Source organism: Lichenostomus cassidix, chromosome 4 (genome assembly GCF_008360975.1).
Source record: "Lichenostomus cassidix isolate B80296 chromosome 4, HeHo_3.0, whole genome shotgun sequence".
Taxonomy (NCBI): domain Eukaryota; kingdom Metazoa; phylum Chordata; class Aves; order Passeriformes; family Meliphagidae; genus Lichenostomus; species Lichenostomus cassidix.
Window position 1 is genome coordinate 11,687,383 of NC_139484.1, and position 20,187 is coordinate 11,707,569.

The following is a 20,187-nucleotide window of genomic DNA, read 5'->3' on the forward strand; positions in this document are numbered from 1 at the left end:
CGTTCTTTCATTTCTTGAGCAGCCACCTGTTTGCTGGGCTGTGGGTACTTGTGATTCATAGTAACGCTGCCCCTGAAACCAGGAGTCCCAGGCAGAGGTGTCCTGTTTCTGCTACTCATTCACACACAGCTCAGAGACAGACACATCTTAGTGTTTACCAGCAACCGGCCATGTGTGTGAGGCATTTAGCTCAGCACTCTGCAGAAACTGCAAATATTTTGAAATGAAAATGACAAGCAGCAGCAATCCCATTTCTCAGGCCCCTGCATTTCCCACTGGTGACAGTCAGTGTTGTGTGTGGGCTGAGGGCCGAGTCCCTCCAGCAGAGCTCAGAACAGCCAGGTCAAGAGAACATTCCTGTCCCTGCAGCCAGGCAGCCCTTGGACACAGGCCTGGTTCACCAGGGAAGGGTGAGGCTGGACTGGTTTTGTACTAGCACAGATCCCAGCTGAGGGCTGTGGTGTGGAAAGCTGCCATGGTGTGTCTCATCAGGGCCCCTAAAATGAACCCCCCAAGGGTCAGGCAGTGTTGTTGCTGCAGCCCCCCAGGGACATGCCAGGCTGAGCAGCTCCTCTCCATGCAGCTGGACACACAGGGCTGCAGGAGCCAGGCTCCAGGGAACAGCAGCAGAGCCCTCCTCATGCCTCCCCACAACCCCAGCAGTGCCACAGACAGTGGCTTTCCAGAGCTTGGAGCCAGGATGCTCATTCCCATCCTTGGCTCCCTTCTAACACAGCACCTGAGTAACGTGGGATCAGAGAGCTGGCAGAGGAGTACAAGCAGTTCAAGTGCTGTGCAGCACAAACCCTCCTGCTCTGCCTCCACCCAGCCCTCACGTGCCCTCTCCCAGCGGTCTGTACTTCAAACTCATTTCACTGTACTGCTAGGAAAAACTGCTTCTCATTTATAGTTCACAGCCCTTCCTCCATGTGGAAGGGATTTTCCTATCCTTTGTCTGTGCAGTATCACTTTCTGGATGGGAATCAATCCTGGAAAACTTAGTCTGAAAAGAGCTTTTTAAAAATGTTCTGATTTCTGACCAAAGGTAACCACAAGACTTTTGCAACTTTAAGCTGCATCGGTGCTGGCCCACTGCCCGTCCTAATACACAATTCACCCAAAAATGTAACTTGAGGAGACCTAACAGTTGCAATTCTTTCTGTCATGCCCACTCCCAGTTTATTGTGACAGCAGAGGGACATGGCCCTGTGCCATATGTCCCTGCAGCTCTGGTCTAAAGCCTCCCATTCCCTGTGAAATACAGCTGACATTTCCATCCACGGTAACCTATTTGCAAAGTATTCATTTGCTCCTTACTTTATGGGAAGCTACTAAAAGACTGCCATTTTATGACCCATTAAAAAAGATGAAAAAATTAAATACAATTGTGAAAGACATTTGCTGGAAGTAATAAATAATTTACCTCCAATTTTCACGCACTGAAAATTAAACTGGCAACTGCTCAAAAAGTTACTAAAATTATGGTGACAAAGGTATTTCAGAATCAAATGCCTGCATTAAAATAGCAAAAATGCTGTACATAGGAGGAAGGCAATAATAGGTCTGTGTATTTAAAGGGCACTTTCCCTTCCAAGCCTGCCTTCATGAAATAATGGATAGTTTCACTATATGGGCTCCATTTGAGCAACCTCTCTCTGAAGTCTTTGGCCACTGCCTGCTGGGGTACAATCAACGTTTACCTCTCCATTCCCTGACCCAAGCAGAGAGGACGCATTCCCTGGGCTCTGTTAACAACCACTCCTGGACCACAAAGATAACTGCATCCAGGGACTCATCCCTGCCTCAGGAGGAGGCAACACACAGAGGAAGGGATTTCCAGCTTGGGCTTCTGGGGATGGTGCTCTTCCCAGACTTTCAGCCCCAGCTGCACAAGGACAGGGAAGGTTTACTGGAGCCAGGATGAAGCCCTGCCTGCCATGTTTGGTGCAGTCCCACCATGCCACAGGCCAGCTGTGCCATTGGAGCGCTGTGCCTGGGACCATTCACATCACTTAGTGGGAACTGTGCTGGGGACAGGACATAGCCTGCAGTTAGGAGAAATGGGCACAGGTGTTTTCCTCCCACCAGCCACACAGGCATAAAAAGGAGCACTGAGTATTTTCCTGAGGACAGCTCACTGTGGAATTCATTATGATGTTTGGGGATTCTGGTAAAGATTTAATACAAACTCTTCCCCCTGCCCTTCTTGGTGTAGCTTAGCACTGATATAAATTCAGATGATGGTTCTTTAGGATTTCCTCTTGTTAACTCAGAACCCTCTAGCTTTTCCAGCCACATGTCAAATATACCGTCTGTTTGGGCTTGACTTTCGTCACGAAGGGACATGAGTGCAGAGAGACACAAATTCACTGCTGGCAACTGCTAGGGAATTTGAGAGAACTGGAAGCCAGCAAGGAACTAGCTCTGATCTTGTGGAATCACGGGAACCTGCAGTAACAGGGTATGAAATGTCATTATTTTGTTAAATTAGACTATTAATTCAGTTCAGGATCCTATGGCCACTGCATAATGTGCAGCACTTAGTTCTGCTCACGCAGTCCTCACTAATGCTCTGGGAACACTGTGTGCCCTAGGAGGGACGTGAAGGACTGCGCCAGAAATTACTACTGATCTTAACACCACATCCATATGGCTGAGGGGCCAGTTAGCCTATACAATTCATTGAGGATGTTTCCATCTGTGAATAGTTCCCATTATAACCTAATTGTGTCAGACTAAATGTATTTCTAAAATATTTGCAGAAGTTAATATTTATAACAGACATTAAGCCTAATCCAGACCTACTTCTGGCTTCCCCCCACCTGAGTTGATTTCTCTGGCTATTTTGGAGGGTGGAGGTTGTCCCATGTGAGCACCAGAGACAGGGAACCACAGTGCCTTTTATTTTTGTTGGAACAAAATGTTGCATAGGGAAATAAAAGCCAATGCCTCCAACAAATGCTTTATCTCAGTGAGTTTGCAAAGGAAGGAATCGGCACAGGTGGGAGCAGTTCTGGCCCACTTCAGCTCGCTGCCCAGTGCTGTAGGGAACGCCCAGCTGTTTGCAGTGAGGGGTAATGCCAATATGCCACCCAGGTCTGGACTGGCCATGGGCACCACAGAGATGGGACACATTGCCTTCACCTGTGCACAGGGGCTCTGCAACTGTGAAAGCAACAGTGAACAGGTGAAAACAACCTGACCTGCAGCTGGCATCCTACCAACTGCTGAGCAGCAGGGAGTCAAAAGGCAGAAGCACAGGTGACCCCCTTTTCTGCTGGTACTGGGAATGGCTGTATCCTCCAGGTCAGCTGCTGGGCTGCTGGGAAGCAGCAAGGGTGGAAGAAGACTGAGCAGCTCTGAGAGAGCCCAGAGCTCATCCTGGGGGCTGGGACCTTCTGCAGCAGCAAGAGCAGCCTCCATTCCACGCTTCTCAAAGGACAGCTGGGTTCTGAGAGGTAACTGGGCTTTTTGTGCTTTTGCCTTTTCACAGTAGTGACCAGAGTTATGTGGAAGGGGAAGTATTTTAGTCAACATGCTGCCTCTTAACTCATAAATCCTATTGAGTTCTCCTTTTAATTGGTCCCCTTGTCTCTGAACAATGTTTTTTTCCAAGTGATATGTAGTCACTGCATAGGTTTCACACTGAGGATGAGACTTGGAAAATTGGTCCTTAAACCCACACTTGAATGCTGACAGCAGCTGCCGAGCTCTGGAGTGGCTCAGCACTCAGCACAAGCACTGCCCCTTACATTAATGAGTAATTCAACTCTGTGGCCAAATGACACCCCTGCCTACATTGCCACAAAGGCTGTGCTGAGGCTACTAAGTGAACAGTATCATAGAAAGAGCTCAGTGTCACTTCTTAGAAAGAGAATGGAAATGCTCAACACAGCCATGGCATATTAATCCTTTCTTGAGTGACCCTGGAAGATGTGTGAGACTGAGCTGAGCTTGCAAACACTTTGCCTTTACTGGTAACAGGTCTTCTAAACTTTTACCTTTCCCAGCAGAGGAAGAAAAAGTAACAAAACAAGAACAAGGTAGTAAGGGTAGTCATACATGCACTCACTTCCATGTTAGCAGAAAACTCAAGTTGAGTTCCACACACCTTTCTCAGCATTCATTCAGGCAGGCAAAAGGGATGTTTTGCAGAGTTTCATGACCCTGACCAAATTCTGGGCCTGTCTAAACAGCTGGTGCTGTGTGTGTACCTGTGTGCACTGGAAATCACAGGAGTTTGTATATTTGACTATTTGTGGGCAGTGGTTGTGGGGGAAACACCTGGGGTGGCTGTCAAAGGCTTCTTTGAACTATGAGTTTTGTGATAGCACAGTCAGGCTGTCTAAGGTGATTCCCTTTGTCTGTTTGTCCGTCTGGTAGAACATGGTGAGACAAAGGTGAGCTGTAACTTCCAGGTGTGACTGAGGTACCAGATAACCCAGTGTTGCAGAGGGTGTCAGCTGAGCACCCAGTGAGTTCCAGAGTTAGATGTGCCTGTGGGCAGTGGGACTGCTGGATGAATCCTGCTGTGAGAGGTGTAGCTGGGCTGTCCTGCCAACACTGAGCCAGTCAGATAGGACAGTGGCTGCTGGGTCATTGCCTGCTTGCTTTTGAGGCTTGCACTGTTAGAGGGAAGTACAACTGGGCCATGTTAACAGGAGGTACTGACACTTGGTGTGGGAATGTCAGTGTGTCAGCTTGAGTGCCTCCTCTGAGAGCACTAACAGTGCCGGATCGGCTCTCATGCTATTCAGATATTTATTTTCTATTTGCTTCAAGAATCAGGCCAATGTTTTTGAAAGCACATTTAACTATACCATATGCCTACTTAAATCATCCCTATCAAACAAGTTGTGGGTTGCTGCTCTGGTTCATTCTGTTCTGTTTTCCCTCCCTTCCCAATGTGTTTATGTGTATTTATCCAATTTGCTCTGTTCCTCGTGCCAAATGGCAGGTCTGAGATCCCAGCCAGGCAGGGGCAGCTGTGCTATTGTTGGTGCCTGACAAAACAGAGGTCATGGGCTGGGCCTGCAGCTCTAGCTCTAATGACAGCTTGTGATGGACATTATGGGCCAGGCACAGAGTAATCAGGGTTCATGGGCCCTCAGAAGGAGGAATAAACCTCAACTTGCCCCTTGGTAACTAAGAACTCAAGTCTCGCTTTTAAGAAATAATTTCTGTGCAAGTTAGCCTCTTGCAAAATATTCTATTTGTTTACTTTATTGCCATAACTCCTTCCTCTGTCTGGAAAACACCCAACTTTAGACAGCCCCACCACAAAAAGCTAAAACCTGAAAAACCAAACAACAGCCTAGCTGGAGGAAAGGGTCTCTCCTGCATGGAACTGATCCTAGCTGTTCTAAGATTGATGAGAGTTATCAGCTGTGCCAGCCTAGGAAGCGAGTGCCCACAGAAAGGAGTAGGCTTTTGTTCTCCACAGGAGGACTTTTCCCTCCCAGGAAGGCTGTTCCAAGTCCAGCCCAGCAGTTCCAGGCACTGACACAGCAAGGCGTGATCATTCTCAATGCCCTTTGTTCAGCAAGAGATCGATCTGCAGGGCTTGGGAATTCCAAACTATCTGCTTCTCAGGTGGCCTGACACTTTATCCCTTCTCCTGCTGCCTTTCAGCCCAGAAGGCAGGAGTGTGTAAGCCATTGTGAAGGCTATTCCTTGGAGCTGCATGCCAGCTCTGAGGCACCAGAGCAGGCTGCAGTGGCCTGGCAGCTGAGGAGAGGAGGCATGGGTCCTTGGAGTGGCTCGGGGAGTGCGCAGCTGCCACGGGGCTGCCTGGCTCCGGCTGCAGCTCCGCTGAGCTGCTCGGTATGGAAAAGGGAGCGCTGGGGAAACAGCACATCTGTCACCCACACACAGTCACAGCCTCCACTCAGGGCAGCACCAGATGTGTTTATTCGAAGCATGTACTAACTAGCTACTTAATGGCTTAGAATTATTAGCCACAAGTTAATTAGGCAAACATATTCACCATCAGTCACCTTACAAAGCATCGCTTCTTTAACACTGTTTCTACTTCCTGAGTGCCTCTATCAAGCACAGGAAAAAGGAGGGGAAAAGTAAAAACCCCATAAAGGAGCTGCAGCAAGAAAGAAATCTGTGAAATGTGTTCACGATGTCCTAATGAACACTAGAGTGCCCAGGGAATGCCTCAGCTAGGTGCCTCTCCATGCTGCCAGCACACTGGCACAGGGAGGAAGCAGTGAGACTTGTTTAAGGGCCTGCAGCTGGTGGGGAAGAAAAGGGAAGTAACAGTGGAAAAAGGTATTCCTTGGTACAGTTAAGTCCAATTTGCAAAGGCTGGCTTCTCTGCTGCTGCATGTACTGGATCTGTGCCTGGCGATGCAAGCGCTTGCTTGGCATCCTGCCTGCACGATGAATTTGGGACCACTGCTGTCCCAAGAGAACAGACTCTGGTTCCCCAAGACATCAGACTCAAAAGCAGTTTGTCAGGTCACAGGCAGCAGTGGATGGAGTAAAGGCAGAAGAGGATCTATCTTTGGGCAGCAGGGACAGTCAGGATGCCTGGTTAGGAGCATGCCATGACAACCATTCTGTTGACCATTCTGAGCAACCTTCCAGCTGCACTCCAAAGGGACACCTGTCTAGAAACTCAGGGAGGTAATCTCAAGGATGGAGCCCACAATCCATTCATCTTCTCTCTGCCTGTTTGCTTTCCTGTGTCCACATTCTTCCTCTCAAATCTGGCGCTGGTATTAATAAAAATGACACTTGGAAAACGGAACACAAGATTCAAAGTAGCCCTGTTCCACTGTCATGGAAATATCCTGCACCTAGAAATCCTAGAGCACCTAGAGGTGAGCATGAGGCATGTGCTGACTGATGATGAGTAGCAGATTACCTTCTGCATTGCTGTGTGCTTTGTGCCCAGTGAGCTGTCCTAAACTTCCTCAGCTCCTTGGAAACTGGAGGTAACGAAGAATTTGGCAATACAGGAGTAGTCATTTTCCTTCCTACCACCCAGAAAATAATTCCTATTTAATCGTTGCTCTTTAAGTCCCACCAGCTGTTTGTGTTGGACAGGATGTAGGAAGGGATAAATGGAAGCTGAAGACAGCAGCATTTGAATCAAGGGCAAAGAAGGTCATTAATAGCAGCAGTGTGCACTGTCCCACCTTGGCATGCAAGCTGGTCACCAAGTTGAGGGACCTGTGAGAGAGGTTTCACTCGCACTCAGGTTTAGGCTGGGATTTGTCTTTTTTGACACTGTTATTCCTTAAACTTATGAGCCCAAGGAGAAGGACACTGCATACTTCTGTCCTAGCAAAACCTGAGTTCAAGTGCAGGATGCACAAAGATGGAAGGTGGCCAGCACTGCAGCTGCATGAAAAATAGACTTTGTAGTTCCCTGAACTATTTTAAGAACAATGACAATTCCTCACCCTGTTGGTTCAGTTTAAATAATCCACTGCCCAGCCTACATCCATCCTTTCTTTCCTGGCTTAGAGGAAAGTCTGTACAAGATTAGAGTGGATGTTTGCAGTAGGCACCATCAAATCCAAAATGTTACTGCCAATATTTCAATGAGAAATAAGAGTTCAAACAGACTGAGACAAGTAGTAGTCACATAACTATTCACTACAAGCATTTCAGTAAAAGTGTTTTGTTGTGCTAGTTTAAACTGTTGTTGTCATCCACTCATCTAATAAAAGCAAATTTTTAAGTGTTCAGGCAGTGTGAGAAATGCAGGTTTTCCTTTCCATGGAAGGCAAAGGCATTTCACCGCTGGCTCACCAGAGCAGAAGGCAGCTGTTGGTGAAGCCAAGCCCACAGATAGATTGTTCTGAATGTAAACTCACAGAACTCAGGGCAGAAGTGAGAGAACGAAAGTGAAGCTAACAAGGAATGCAGGCTTTTAAAATATGCCCTTTCTCCCTGTACTAGTGTTCAAAGAGAAGGGCTCTCATTTCTTTCCAAGGCACAATGACTACAGGAACACATACAGTCGTGTAGAGGTCACAGCCATCTCTGGTTTGGTTTGATTCCCTCGGGCTGGGGCAGGACAATAAATCCAAGTCTCAGCTAAAAAGGAGAACTGATTTTCTCAAATATTCTGAGACCTTAAGAATGCAGTAGAATCAGAGTCCTTTTTACTAAGCAGCTTGATTGTGTTGTTACACCTACCATCACAGTGTGTAAGTGATCTCTCAAAGCAATTCAACCTGCGTTTGCTTCCTCACCTTCCTGCAAGTAATACGTGTACTTTCCCTTTCTGCTTTATTTTAAATGTGCAATGTGTTTTATAATGCATGGGTTGCTTGTGTGAAAATCATGAATAATTGTCAGCTGTTGGCTAATCAGGAGCCTTGTAAGTGAGCTGGGTTTGCGAGCAGACTATGGAATTTTGCACTTTAGAAGCAGCATGACAAGAAGGGATTTTAAATGGCACAGGCAGCACAGTCATGTTGTCACCCAACCTAAGGATGATATATCCATCTGCTACAGGGTACTGTGGAAAAGCAGGCTTTGAAAAGAATGCTTGGCTAAACCTACAGCTGGCACTTGGGAGGCTCCAGACTCAATGCAGCCAACAGCTGGGAAGGAAGCAGAAATGCACCATGGCCTAAGTCCAAGGGAGCAGGGCCTCACCAACTCAACATCCTGGGTACTTTGGCATTTTATCTATTTCACACAGCTCAGTATTGCTCTGAATGTGAAAACTGCTTATTCATCAGGCAACAAGAGGTGTCTCAAATTAGGAAAAAATACAATTAAACTCATTATGTGAGTCTTCACTGTTCACCCAGAGAATGAGTTGCAGGTTTAAAAGTCACAAAGCAAGTTAACTTCAGCTGCTTGTGTTCTCTTAAATTCCACCCAAAAGAGCACTAGAAAAGAACAGAGCGGTTGTTGCTTCATTAGTGACTAATATTAGCTCCACTACAGGAGGAATTACTGGGAGATATCCAGCACTAGTCTGAGCTGTGCCAATGGGAAGTCAAGAGTTCAAGTATGTACATATCTTTCATAGCTGTCAGTCTTCCGCACAGTAAACTGCTCAGCTCTGGGCCAAAGCTCCAACTCCTTCTGCAGCAGATTAGGAAACTGTGTTTCACATGGTAACTTGGGAAAACAGATTTTCCTATGAACCTGTGTAACTCCAAGTGTGTTGTGCTGAGGTGCCTGATCCACACTGCAGTTCCAGGGTGGCTGCTGTCTGGTTCAGGAACACTTCACAGTGTAAGGAAAAATGCAGCACATGCAACTAATTTCCATGGTTTTAACCTGTACAGACATGTCATGCATTTGACAGGACAGGCTGTTTATGTACTCTGGGACAAGCTGTGTGTGGAAAAGCATTTACAGCATCAGCTTTTGGGGAGCTTCATACTGGGACCTACTTTGCTACTGTTGTTCTGTTGTACGGTGACTGCACTGAAATACCTGGCCTGGGTAGGAGGGAGTTTAACCCAACTGATTGACATTGTTCTGATGACAAAATCAAGTCACTTACAACTGTGGTGGTGCTGACTGGTTTTAGCTAAGCCAGGAGCTGCAGAGCTGCTGTGCTGAACAGCTGGCACACGCCACAGCTCCCAGCTGAGCACTTCTGTGCTGTGGGACACACAGGCTGCTCAGGAGGCACAGGGGTCTGACACCCTGCTGCTCGTGGGACTAGAAGCATGTGTCACACAGCTATGTGAAAAGCAACATCAGGAAAACAGCATTAAACCACTCAGCCCTCCCTCTGCTCTCCATGTAGCTCTGCTCCATGCCTGTTCTCCCTGCCGGCCATGACCCAGCTCCAGAGGCAGCCCCTCTGCCCTGAGCCACCCCACTGGGTCAAGCACTGAATAGTTTTCCTCTACAGCTTTCCAGCTTCCCTCCCCCAGCCTGCCTTTAATGCACAAACCAGATGTGTGTTTGGAGCTTTGCTATCCATCTGACAGCACAGCTGAGGTGGCTGATAGTTGCTCAAGTCAGAAATGTAACTACAGACAAGTCATCTACACAACAGGTTTAGTTCTTCAGCTGCTGGAACTGCCAGATAAATGCCAATGAAGAACTGCTGTGCTTCCTCTTGAATTAGCATTAGCCTCATCCCTAGTAAGTCTCTGAGAAGAACTACTTGCTGAACAGGGGGAAAGCCAACAGCCAAAGCCTTGGCCCTCCCACAGGACCCAGATCTGATGTGCAGTTTTCTGACTTCAGATTAGCTTAGGGTCTTCAGAAACGTGTACAATGAAATCCAAGTGATCGTAAGGGCCTGAGGCACATTGAAGTTGGAGAGGAGGAGGGAAGGATTAGTTCTCCAAGGGCCAGAAGTAATGTGCAGCCCTGGCCAGTGACACTGAGAATAAGGCCAAAGCTGCAGTTTAGCCCCAGTGCTGCAGCTGTTAACTCAGTGCCTTGTTGGATCAGGACATGTGGAGCAGGGGTACAAGTCCTGACACCTAATTTTAATAATAGCTTGTAAGTGTCAGTGGTAATGTCATCTGTTTAACAGTGAGCCTGAAGATGATCCAGAGGAAAGCATATTATGCCCTGTTAAAACAGCTCATCTGCATAAAACTTATGACAAGCCAGATCTTTTCAGTATTTCATAAACTGGCTGAATATTCATTTTTAAGGCACTGTCCGAATGGGTTTGGTCACAGATGACTATTTAAAGCCCATTCCAAAGCTGGCATATGCAGCAGGGAAATAACACAACAATGGGGGGAAAATGCAACAACAAACCACCCCCTGTAAAAGCAACAAAATATTGCCTTCAGCCAAACCCCTCCCAATTAATTCCAGCTATAATGATGCCAAATTCCAGCAAAACATGGGCTGACATTTGGTTCTGTACTTACTGGCCACTTTTGTACAGGATCGGTGCAGGGCAGAGCAAAAAGTCAGATTTTACTGTTTTAGGTCTTTCATCTGAAAAAAAAAAATAAAAAATCACACAATCTTACTATTCCATGCAGCTTAGATAAGGAGCTGCTGTTGAAAGTGCTCTGAGGTCCCTCCATTCCCATGCTCCTTTACTGGTCTATCCTGGCAGGAATGGGCAGCAAGGCAGGCCCAAGGTAAGGAACACAGACCCCAGGGCTGGCTGCAAATGCCAGGTGAGCCCCCATTACAGTGCATATTTTAACTGATCGAGTCAGCTCATGCTCTTCCAGAGAGAACATTTCCTAGAATCAACACCATCTCTGCAGAGAGGGAAAACACTATTAGTAGTTTCCTGGTAGTTGGAAGATGAAGGTTTGTTTCTAATTGGCTCCAACCCTGTGTGTTGCATTCCAGGACTGTTTTATTAGCTGTGACTGGAGTGTCTGTTTCTCCAGTGTTTCTTATGTTTTTGAGTCTCTGTCATTTGCAAACCTCTTACACTTACAAAGTACCTATTTGTAGAGCACATGAAGCACTTATTTGCAGAGTCTCGTGTCCAGTACAGCATTTCTGTTCTGCAGGTGTGAGGAGGAGAAGAGGGAGCTTTTTTACCTCCTATGTTTGGTAAGCTGGGGTAAATTCTGCTCCTGTGTGTAGAATCATCCTCCCAAACTTCCCCATGGCAGGACTGATGATTTCTGTACAAGGACTATTTCCTGACTGTGGGGTGAGAGCAGATAAGCAATCTGCCAGATCAACTTGGGAGATGACTCTGTCCTGTATTTCAGGAACAGGCAGACAGACAAGTGGTTCAGGGGCAGCTGAAGGAGGAGCTGTTGGCATAAATGAGCTTTTCGTATGTGCTATAATCTGCACTGACTGCTTGGCCTAGATTTAGGGCTAGTTGTGAGGTGGGGAAGAGGGATTAGCACATTGCCATATGTTTTTGTCTTAATGGTATGTTTCATAGATTATTTTTCTATCCCACAGCTCCATTTGGCAGGTTTCCTTTCTAGCATTTGGTAATGGTTCTTTATAAATGCAGAATGAGCAAGATGCCAAAAGCATCCTTTAAAAGCAGAGGATCTGACACAGTAAGGGTGTGCTCAGAGGCTGGTCCTGAAGCAAGCCCAGGCTCTCAGGGAGGGGAACTCCAACACCAGGAGATCTTTACCTGAGTGCCCTCTGTTTGTGCCCTCAAACACAAAATCAATCATTGCCTCTGTTTGTGCCCTCACATACTGAGGGTTCTGCAGAGGAACTGCCAGTCTTTTGCAGAGGAGACTGCAATGACATGGGGATGATTGCTTTTCTCCTGGGACCATCTCCTTCCTCCTGATACTGCTCCAAGCACCCTGCCTATCTTCCTGTTCATCCTGGCTCCACTAGCCCCCTTTAGGCTTCCTCTGAAAAAAGCACTCAGAACCCAGCACAGAGCTGCAGAGAATGACCTTGGTAAACTGGGGGAAGGACCAATTGAAATGTCCTTGTTTTCTTCCTGTACTACTCCCCAGCCACTCACTGTTGTCCATTGCTGAAAATGTGAACTGGGGGGGATGCAGAAGGCCCTGGCAAGACCCCACAGAGCAGATTGTGTTTTTATAATCAATACATCACTGCGCCATTCCCCTCCCCTCATGTGCTTCAGCACACCCCTTTCTGAAGCCAAGAAAAAACAAGCAGCCCAGAGCTGTAGTTGGCAATTCTCACATCAGATGGTAGCAAGTGTTTGTGGGCAATGGGAAGCAGAGGTGACAATTGTAATGGAAACTGAAGGGAAATTTATACAAGCGGAATTGACTTACACAGGCTGCCTGTATCCAGAACTACTGGGTTATCCTGTTATTCTGCCAAATTATTGTAGGTATTTAACAGATGAGAGATTGGCAGCCCATTGCAGTATATACATTATCCAGGGTAAGGAAGAAACCGCACTGGAAACATAGGTTCAATTGTGTAGGAATTTAAGACAGGCTAATACAGAAATCAGACAGTAGGCGGGGAAAGAAATCAGTTGTCATTTTTCCTTCAAGTTCATTTTTGGTTGTTTTCCAGTCTGACTGGCTTCTAGGGGATTCTGCTTAGAGCTAGAAGTTGGATGTACTTATCCTAGCCATCCACTTGAGTTTCTGATATAAAAAGCGAACTCAAGATAACAGGTATGGGGAAGTGCCTGTATAAGGTGTCATGGTTACCATCTGAAACACAAGTGTTTTGGGCTATTGCTGCAGTAAGCCCTGATGCCAGTGACAAGGAGCTCATGGACCACAACAAGATATCCCACTGTTCTGACCTGGCCTTTTTCTATGCTGTTGCAGGAGGAGGACTGAGGTGCCCCTGAAACCCACAGCACACCTGGCACACCACCTAGAATGGGCAGAGACCTTCCAAGGAAACAAGATAAGTGCCTTTAGGAATTGCAATGAGATGTCTTGGCCAGGATGATGGTGTGGGAAGGGGCCTCAGTCAGTACACTGCAGCCATGGGTTTGTCTACCAGCAAATATCTGCTTGCCCAAACGTCAGGAGCCAAACAGTTCTCACGGTGCTAATGCCCACAGCAAGGGGGCTGCCAACACCACTCACAGCTAATGGCACCTGGTAGCAGTCAAACCACTGAGCAGAGTGTCAAACAACTTTCCTCCTCTCACTAATCCTCAGAGCTTTCCTGTTCTCCTCCTCTTTGATATTCTTCTCTTTCAATTTTCATCAGCTGAGGTAACGAGAAGCAAAATCAATCATTGCCTCAGGACTACAAAGGCAGATGATGTCAAACATCCACACTTACGGATGGTGGTTCCGTTCACTTGATAGGTACAAGTCACACTGTCGGTTCTCCCACCAAGGGTTAAACCACTTCCTCTGAGAACAACTTGAAACTCCTCTGGAGGGAAAAGCAAACACACAAAATCACTAGACTTCAGTGCACTGCACTAAGTTACACCAGGGCAATTTCATTTAGTCTGCAATAAACAAAGCACAACATAGTAATGCTTCCAGCTTAGTGAGATCTCCTTCTTTCCTGAACCCTTGTACTGAATTCTCCTTAGAAATAGGAAAAGTCAAGATTTGTTCCCAAATCTTTATTGAGACAGCCCTGTAAAACTGGAAATGGATTCAGACTACCACCAGGATCTGGGGCTCAGCTGCACAGTAAGAAACAGTTTCTCAGTGAATGAGAAATCTGGGACTCAGAACAAGAAGACTCCCCAAATCCAGATCAGGCTCACTTGAAGTGCCAGATGAAGAAAACATTTCTCCTTAGTACTATTTCTCTGCAAGTTGCCTAAGGGCCACACTATCTGTGAGCTGTGCAGAGGAGGAGTGGAAACAGTTTTGTTACTGGGGCAACTGACTTCACCCAAAGCATCCATGTTTTCACAAAAATATCCAAGCAAGATTTTGCAACTACTTTATTTTGATTGATCTCCAACTATGTGTGGATTGTGGAGCCTTAAAGGCCTTAAAATTCTGTGCAACTCTTCTATTTCATTAATGTATTGCTCTTGCTGCCCAAAAATGCAGTCACATGTTTTATTGCTTACACTCCACAGATTTTGGGGCAGATCTGGGACAAGTGCAGAGCAGACTCATGGGAGAGCAGCGGGTAAATGCTCTCCAGTTTCTACCTGCATTACCCAAGCTAAAGAAGCAGGCCCTGGTGGTCAGCTCCTCTGAGGAGAACAAGAAGCCAAGAGAGAAATCAAACGTTTCTTTAACTTCTTAAGGACTTAAGTTAGAGATGTTTTACTCTAGAGACATGCAGTTTTCCTTCAGACAGAACAGGGCAACCACAGTCCTACAATAACTGAATAGGATATTAAAGTTATAGAACCTTACCTCCTACGCAGACACTGGATGGCTCCAAATATAAAATCTCAGTGCATGATTGTTTCAAAACCTGTTGCAAAGGAGGAAACAGTCACAAACAGGTTTCACAGTGCTGTTTCAGTGAGCAATATTACCGTAAAACAAATGCTTGTCCCTAGAACACATGAACAGCTACAGGTTTGGTTTGCTTCAGTCTGACTTTGTAGGACATTACCTGGAGCATGTGCAGCTCCTGCACACCTGCACAGTCAAGTCCAGGAGTTCCTAAGGCTTGGATTAGTTTGTTAAACCCCAGGGAGCCTTCAAAATATAATGATATCCAGATCCCTAACCTAATATTCCATGAACCCCAATCTTAATGTTTAATCCAAAACTTAATCACCAGGAGCCCCATCCAAAACCTATTGCAGTCAAAAGCAGTCTTCCAACAATCAAGAGTGGTCAAGCCAAGCACAGGTTATTCTGAGTGCTGGCACCTTGCCCTACAAAGCGGCACAGGGAAGCACAGCGTTCCTGACTGCGCTGCCCGCTGCTGGACAGAGAGCTTACTTTAGCTCTCCCTCTTGTAAGTGGTATTTTTAGCAGGCATTCCTAAACACTCCATGGCATCAGTTCAGGTCCCTGTAATCATGTGCACAGCAGAGAGTCCTGTTGCTGTCCCCTCTCCACCTCCATTTGCTAGGAGTGCTGTGCCTGCTGCTGAGCTGCCCTAACTTCCTGGCAATGTCCCTCTGTCTTACTCTTAACTCCTGCCTTCCTTTCAGTAAAACTCTTACACTCTGTCTATGACGTTTCCCAGTGGATTGTATTGCTACATATCCAGGACCAGCAGATACAATCATGTAGTCACTGTTCTGACAAGAAGCATGCCAAGCTCCAAGAAAGAGAGCATCCTGCCTCACTGAACACTTCCCATATTGCCTCTCCCCCCACAAACTGTTGTGCACAAATGAATTTTTCAGTGCTTTAAAACCCACGTTAAATATTAAGTAGTATTTAAGAAAAATTGAGACCTTGCAGGCACACGCATTTGGATGAGACACAGCAATAGAGATCTTGGGAAAGAATGTAGCCTGGAGTTCAGTGCAAGCCAAGCAGTTTCTATTAGCTGAGGATCTTGCTTCCAAAAAAGGGCTTTAGCCTTTTCACTCCTATTGCAGTGTGGAGAAAAGTTTCCCGTGGTTTGTTTGGGGGCTGGGGAATATTTTGTGTAGCATTTTATGCCTTTGCTGTAAAAGCATATTCTGGGGTTTTTTACTGAAGAGTCCTATGAACAGCCCAAACGAAGCTGAGACTAGAGGCGAGCTTTGAGGCACAAATACAGCAGTTGGCACTGAATTCAGTGATTTTGTTTTTAGAGTGAGAACCTTATCCAACCCCTGTCCTGGCCCCATTTGCCCAGTGTCTGAGCAGGGGTCAATGCTATGAACTGGAGGTCAGGGAGAGGGGAAGACAATGTAGGGACAGGATCTGGCTTCCCTTGGAAAGCAGTAGCTCTCTACTTGCACTACATCCCAGAGTGAATTTTCTAACACTGTGCTTCCAAATGCAATATAAATCAGGAAAAAACCTACCTGGACATACTTAACTATCTTTGGATTTAAGAATAAACTTGGAGGGGCAGACACAAACACCCCAATTGAGCTGAAATATGGTGTAGATAAAATGATCGCAAATAATGAAAAAAGTGAATTTCAATATAGGGTTCAGGATACAGTGGTTTGCTGCATGGAATTCATTTTCATACATGCTCTTGACTAAAGCAGGAGAATACCAGGTGTTAATACTGCTCCTAGAAATAATTGCTTCAACGGTATTTTGTCATCATTTTTATTACTGCCATCCTCTGCTTAGCTTAAGCAAGCTGGCCTGTTTAGAGACCCTGTCTCTGTGCAAGGGTGGTGATGTAGCTACCATTTTCCACCAAACAAAGCTTATATTAGGGTGAAAAAACCCTCTGAAACTATTAAATTTTGGGTTTGTAAATCTAGCAGGTTCTTTTCCATCCTTCAAAAAGCCTCTTGATAGTCCACAGTTGAAAAAAAAAAAAAGGGTGATGGTATAGAAATCTGCCTTGTCCCCAAAAGCCCCTCCCTTCAACAATCAAGTTAACTTAGCAGAAATCAAACCTTGTTAAGGACTAACTGGGTGCAGGTGGAACCAATCAGAAGCACATAGGTATAGTTCTTTGCTTAACCTCTGCTTATGCTCTGGGTTCTCCTCCACCCTCCCTCTAAGCAACACTGAAACACTGTTCAGAAGTGAGTTTTCCCACAGTTAAATAAACCCCATTGCATTCTCTGCAGGGTCCAACCCCATGAGCTGTCCTGAGCACCAGCTGTGTGCATGGTTTGGCTCAAAAGGACTCTGCCACCACAATGGAAAACAGAGAATATTTTCAAGACAGCAATTACTGCATGTGCTATCACATGTAGGGGAAAAGACCATATTTGCACATCTTACAAGAAGGTTCAGAAACTTGAGTCCTTTCTTTATTCCCACTCACTCTTTTAATCTTTTTTCCACTTTCCATGCAAGCTATTGCTTTCCATGCAAGCTACTTAACATGTCTTCATCGCCTTGTCCTTTAAAATTTAAAACCAACTTTAAACTATCCTGATGTGGAAACCTGGGCTGCAATGTCAGCAAGACCAAAACAAACTCTACAAAAATCTATATGATGCTCCCTTTTTCCCAGTTCAGTATAATCCAAGACAGTGCCCACAAGAAAAGTTGAAATAATAACTCTATAAGGCCATCCTTGGATAGTGTAGTTAAGCACTCCGCTGACATAAAATAAATTCAAGTAAGACAAACTGCCTTAGTTTAACAGCATGCAAGGAGAGATTCAGAGAATTGATGTCATCCACTTCATCTCCAGAGGTCCACACCAAATATAGGACTCTGTGCCCAGGCTCACAAAAGCTTTACTTGCATTCCCTGCCCTGCCTCTTCTCCCAGTGCTGGCTGGCCCAGAGAGAACTAATTCCCCAGAAACCCAAGCACAAAATAGAGCAGAAACCTGTCAGCCTTTGTCCTGTTGTCTTGCAGCTTCAGAAGTGAAGAACTGTGGCAAAATTAGAGGGAGTTCTTTGTCTTCTGAGGCAGACCTGTGCAGTGCAGGACTGGCTCCAGCTGGGACCAGAGCCTATTAAGGTAAAGTGACCACAGCTGCGAGCTCATTAACAAAGGTGTGGCTGCTGGGACAAGAGAAGGCAGTGGAGCTCTATTCTTCAAGGTAGTCAGTCTCTTGGACTGTAAGAAAATGGGACGTGAAATCCAGTCCCCAAACATCCTCTTGTTCAACAACACAACAGACTGCTGAGGAAATTATTATGTAGCTTCTCCATGTACAGGACTTGTTACATTGCTGCCACATTGCATCAACAGCAGTGAAGCATCTCAGATTTTAAACACGTTCTGGTGTTTTCTAGGGCCAGTTCTCAGAGCAGCCAGCCCAGGAACCAGTGGCACGAATGCAGCTTGTGCTACATGCTGTCTCTGCTGCCCTGCACTGCTCCACAGGGCTGGCTGGGTGCAGAGCAGCCTCCCATCCCTACAGTGAAATCCCTGCTTATGGCTGTTAAGTCAGTGGACACTCTGCAGTTTCTATAGCATCTCTCAGTAAAGCAAGTTAATAATTTCAGAACACTTCTGAGAATGGAAGTTACCAGAAAAGAGGCATCCAAGACTCCCCACAAGCACTCACAAGCCAACTCACCCTTGATGAAAACTCGCTGGCACATGTTGGGTCCTGCCTGCCCAAACAAGCTTTTCTTTACTGAAAGGGTCACTTGTCAATCAGCTGCTGGGCTGCCCAGCTCCTCTGGGAATACTATGGCCATCCAAACTGGGGCTGTGGAGCTTTAAACCACCTGTCTCCAGGCTATTTCAGTGTAAGAAGAAGCTTAGAAGTAAGCACACATGTAAATCTTCTTAAAACAGTTGTAGCAAGTTCATTTATCAGGTCCACTTATTCACTTACCAAAAGCTTAACCAGCTTTTCCATTTGGCCCCACTTTTTACCTAGCACAGTTTTTCCTGACCAACCTCATTGTTAATGAGTACTTAAATCCACATCCATCCTCATAGCTTTCTATTTGCATCCCACCAACAGGTTCCTGAAGGCTCATACAAATTTCTCTGTCCACTTTCTAAAGCAGTGGATTCCCATTTATGTCATTGCTAACACATTTCCTCCCATCAGAGCTGTTCCAGAAATATTGTCTGTTGCTGACCTGCAAGTGTCTGAATTGACTGCACACTCGTTTCTGCTCCGAGCTGCAGAAACGCCCCACACCCAAATTCTGACATCAGCACTGAAAGGGCAGACGTCCCTGCAGCATGCTGCACAAACACAGCCAAGTAACAGGCTGATATCAAGCTCCCCACTGCTCGTGGTGTTTGCAAACTCCACCTCTGTTTATCAATTTTGCCTTCTCAGAGATCTTTCCCCTGCTTTATGTGACATTTCTTCTTGTGGCAAATGTGCTTTGTGGATCTTCCAGGACCTCTTTAACCTGTCACGACTGAGCCTGGCTCTGCCTGGACTCTTTTTTCACCCTTGCTGCTGCCTTGTACAAGTTCTCAATGTTTAACAGTGAAGCAGGATGGCTCCTGCAGCTTTTTGAGTATTTAGCCTGCCATACCCTCAGCACACACTGTGAGCTGTTCCAGGCAGCACAGTGTTACACAAACAACAACTTTCCCTTCCAGAACTCTAATGAAGGTTGTGTTCTGTGAAATTGTGAGAACAATGCACTAGTAACGAGCCATGAGCAGCGCAACTGTACAGAGACAATTAACAAAATACGCTAAATGTCAATTTGTCTCGCAGCCTCACTCAGTTTTGCTTAGCCCTGTATGCAGTTCAAAAGTTTTTGGCAGCAGGCAGCACCATAAATCATAACTTGCATGACATCTGTTCCCGCCCAGAACTGTACACTGTGTACACGGTTTGGGTGGGTCATCATCACAGCTGGATTCTTTACTGATCCACTGTAATGATTTCAAGTCTTGAAAATGCTCTGTGGCTGTCTAAAGTGTTTGCTTCCTGGGACAGAGGTCAGGATAACCAGGAATGGCTGAAGGGAGACAGCTGCTGACACATTTTGGTCAGACTTGGCATGCTAATGACCCTGAACAACTAAGGATTTCCAAGGCCACCAGTGACCTTTCCTCCCTATGGATTCATTCAAACTTGCACCTCTGTTTACATCGGTGCTCACTGGAAGCTGACCCCAAACCAGGCTGCTGTGATTTCTGGGGAAAGGCAGCATGATTCTCTGAACAAAAGTGTATCAACTGTAATAGAACAAATGCATCCAAATTGCTATTTCCAGAACTGCTTTTTAAAGAAAAGAAAATGTTCACCTTTAAAAGTTCATCTTTGTTCTACTACCATATGGCAAGGCTCATGCAAAACCCACTGACAGTGCAACAGGATCACTTCCACACTTAGTGTGCAGTTTTATTTCCTGGCTGGTGCATGAAGGCTGTG

The 20,187-nt window shown here is 46.0% G+C and overlaps 1 protein-coding gene across 1 annotated transcript in view; it reads right to left on the reverse strand.

Annotated features, from left to right (window-relative positions):
* ANTXR2 (ANTXR cell adhesion molecule 2) overlaps positions 1-20,187 on the reverse strand; it is a 78,696-nt gene that overhangs the window by 39,391 nt on the left and 19,118 nt on the right. Inside the window, exons 8-10 of the mRNA XM_085057898.1 lie at positions 14,697-14,757; positions 13,645-13,740; positions 10,833-10,902 (exon numbers count right to left, since the gene is read on the reverse strand). Coding sequence (XP_084914024.1) covers positions 10,833-10,902; positions 13,645-13,740; positions 14,697-14,757 — 227 coding nt within the window. The remainder of the gene's footprint in view (positions 1-10,832; positions 10,903-13,644; positions 13,741-14,696; positions 14,758-20,187) is intronic.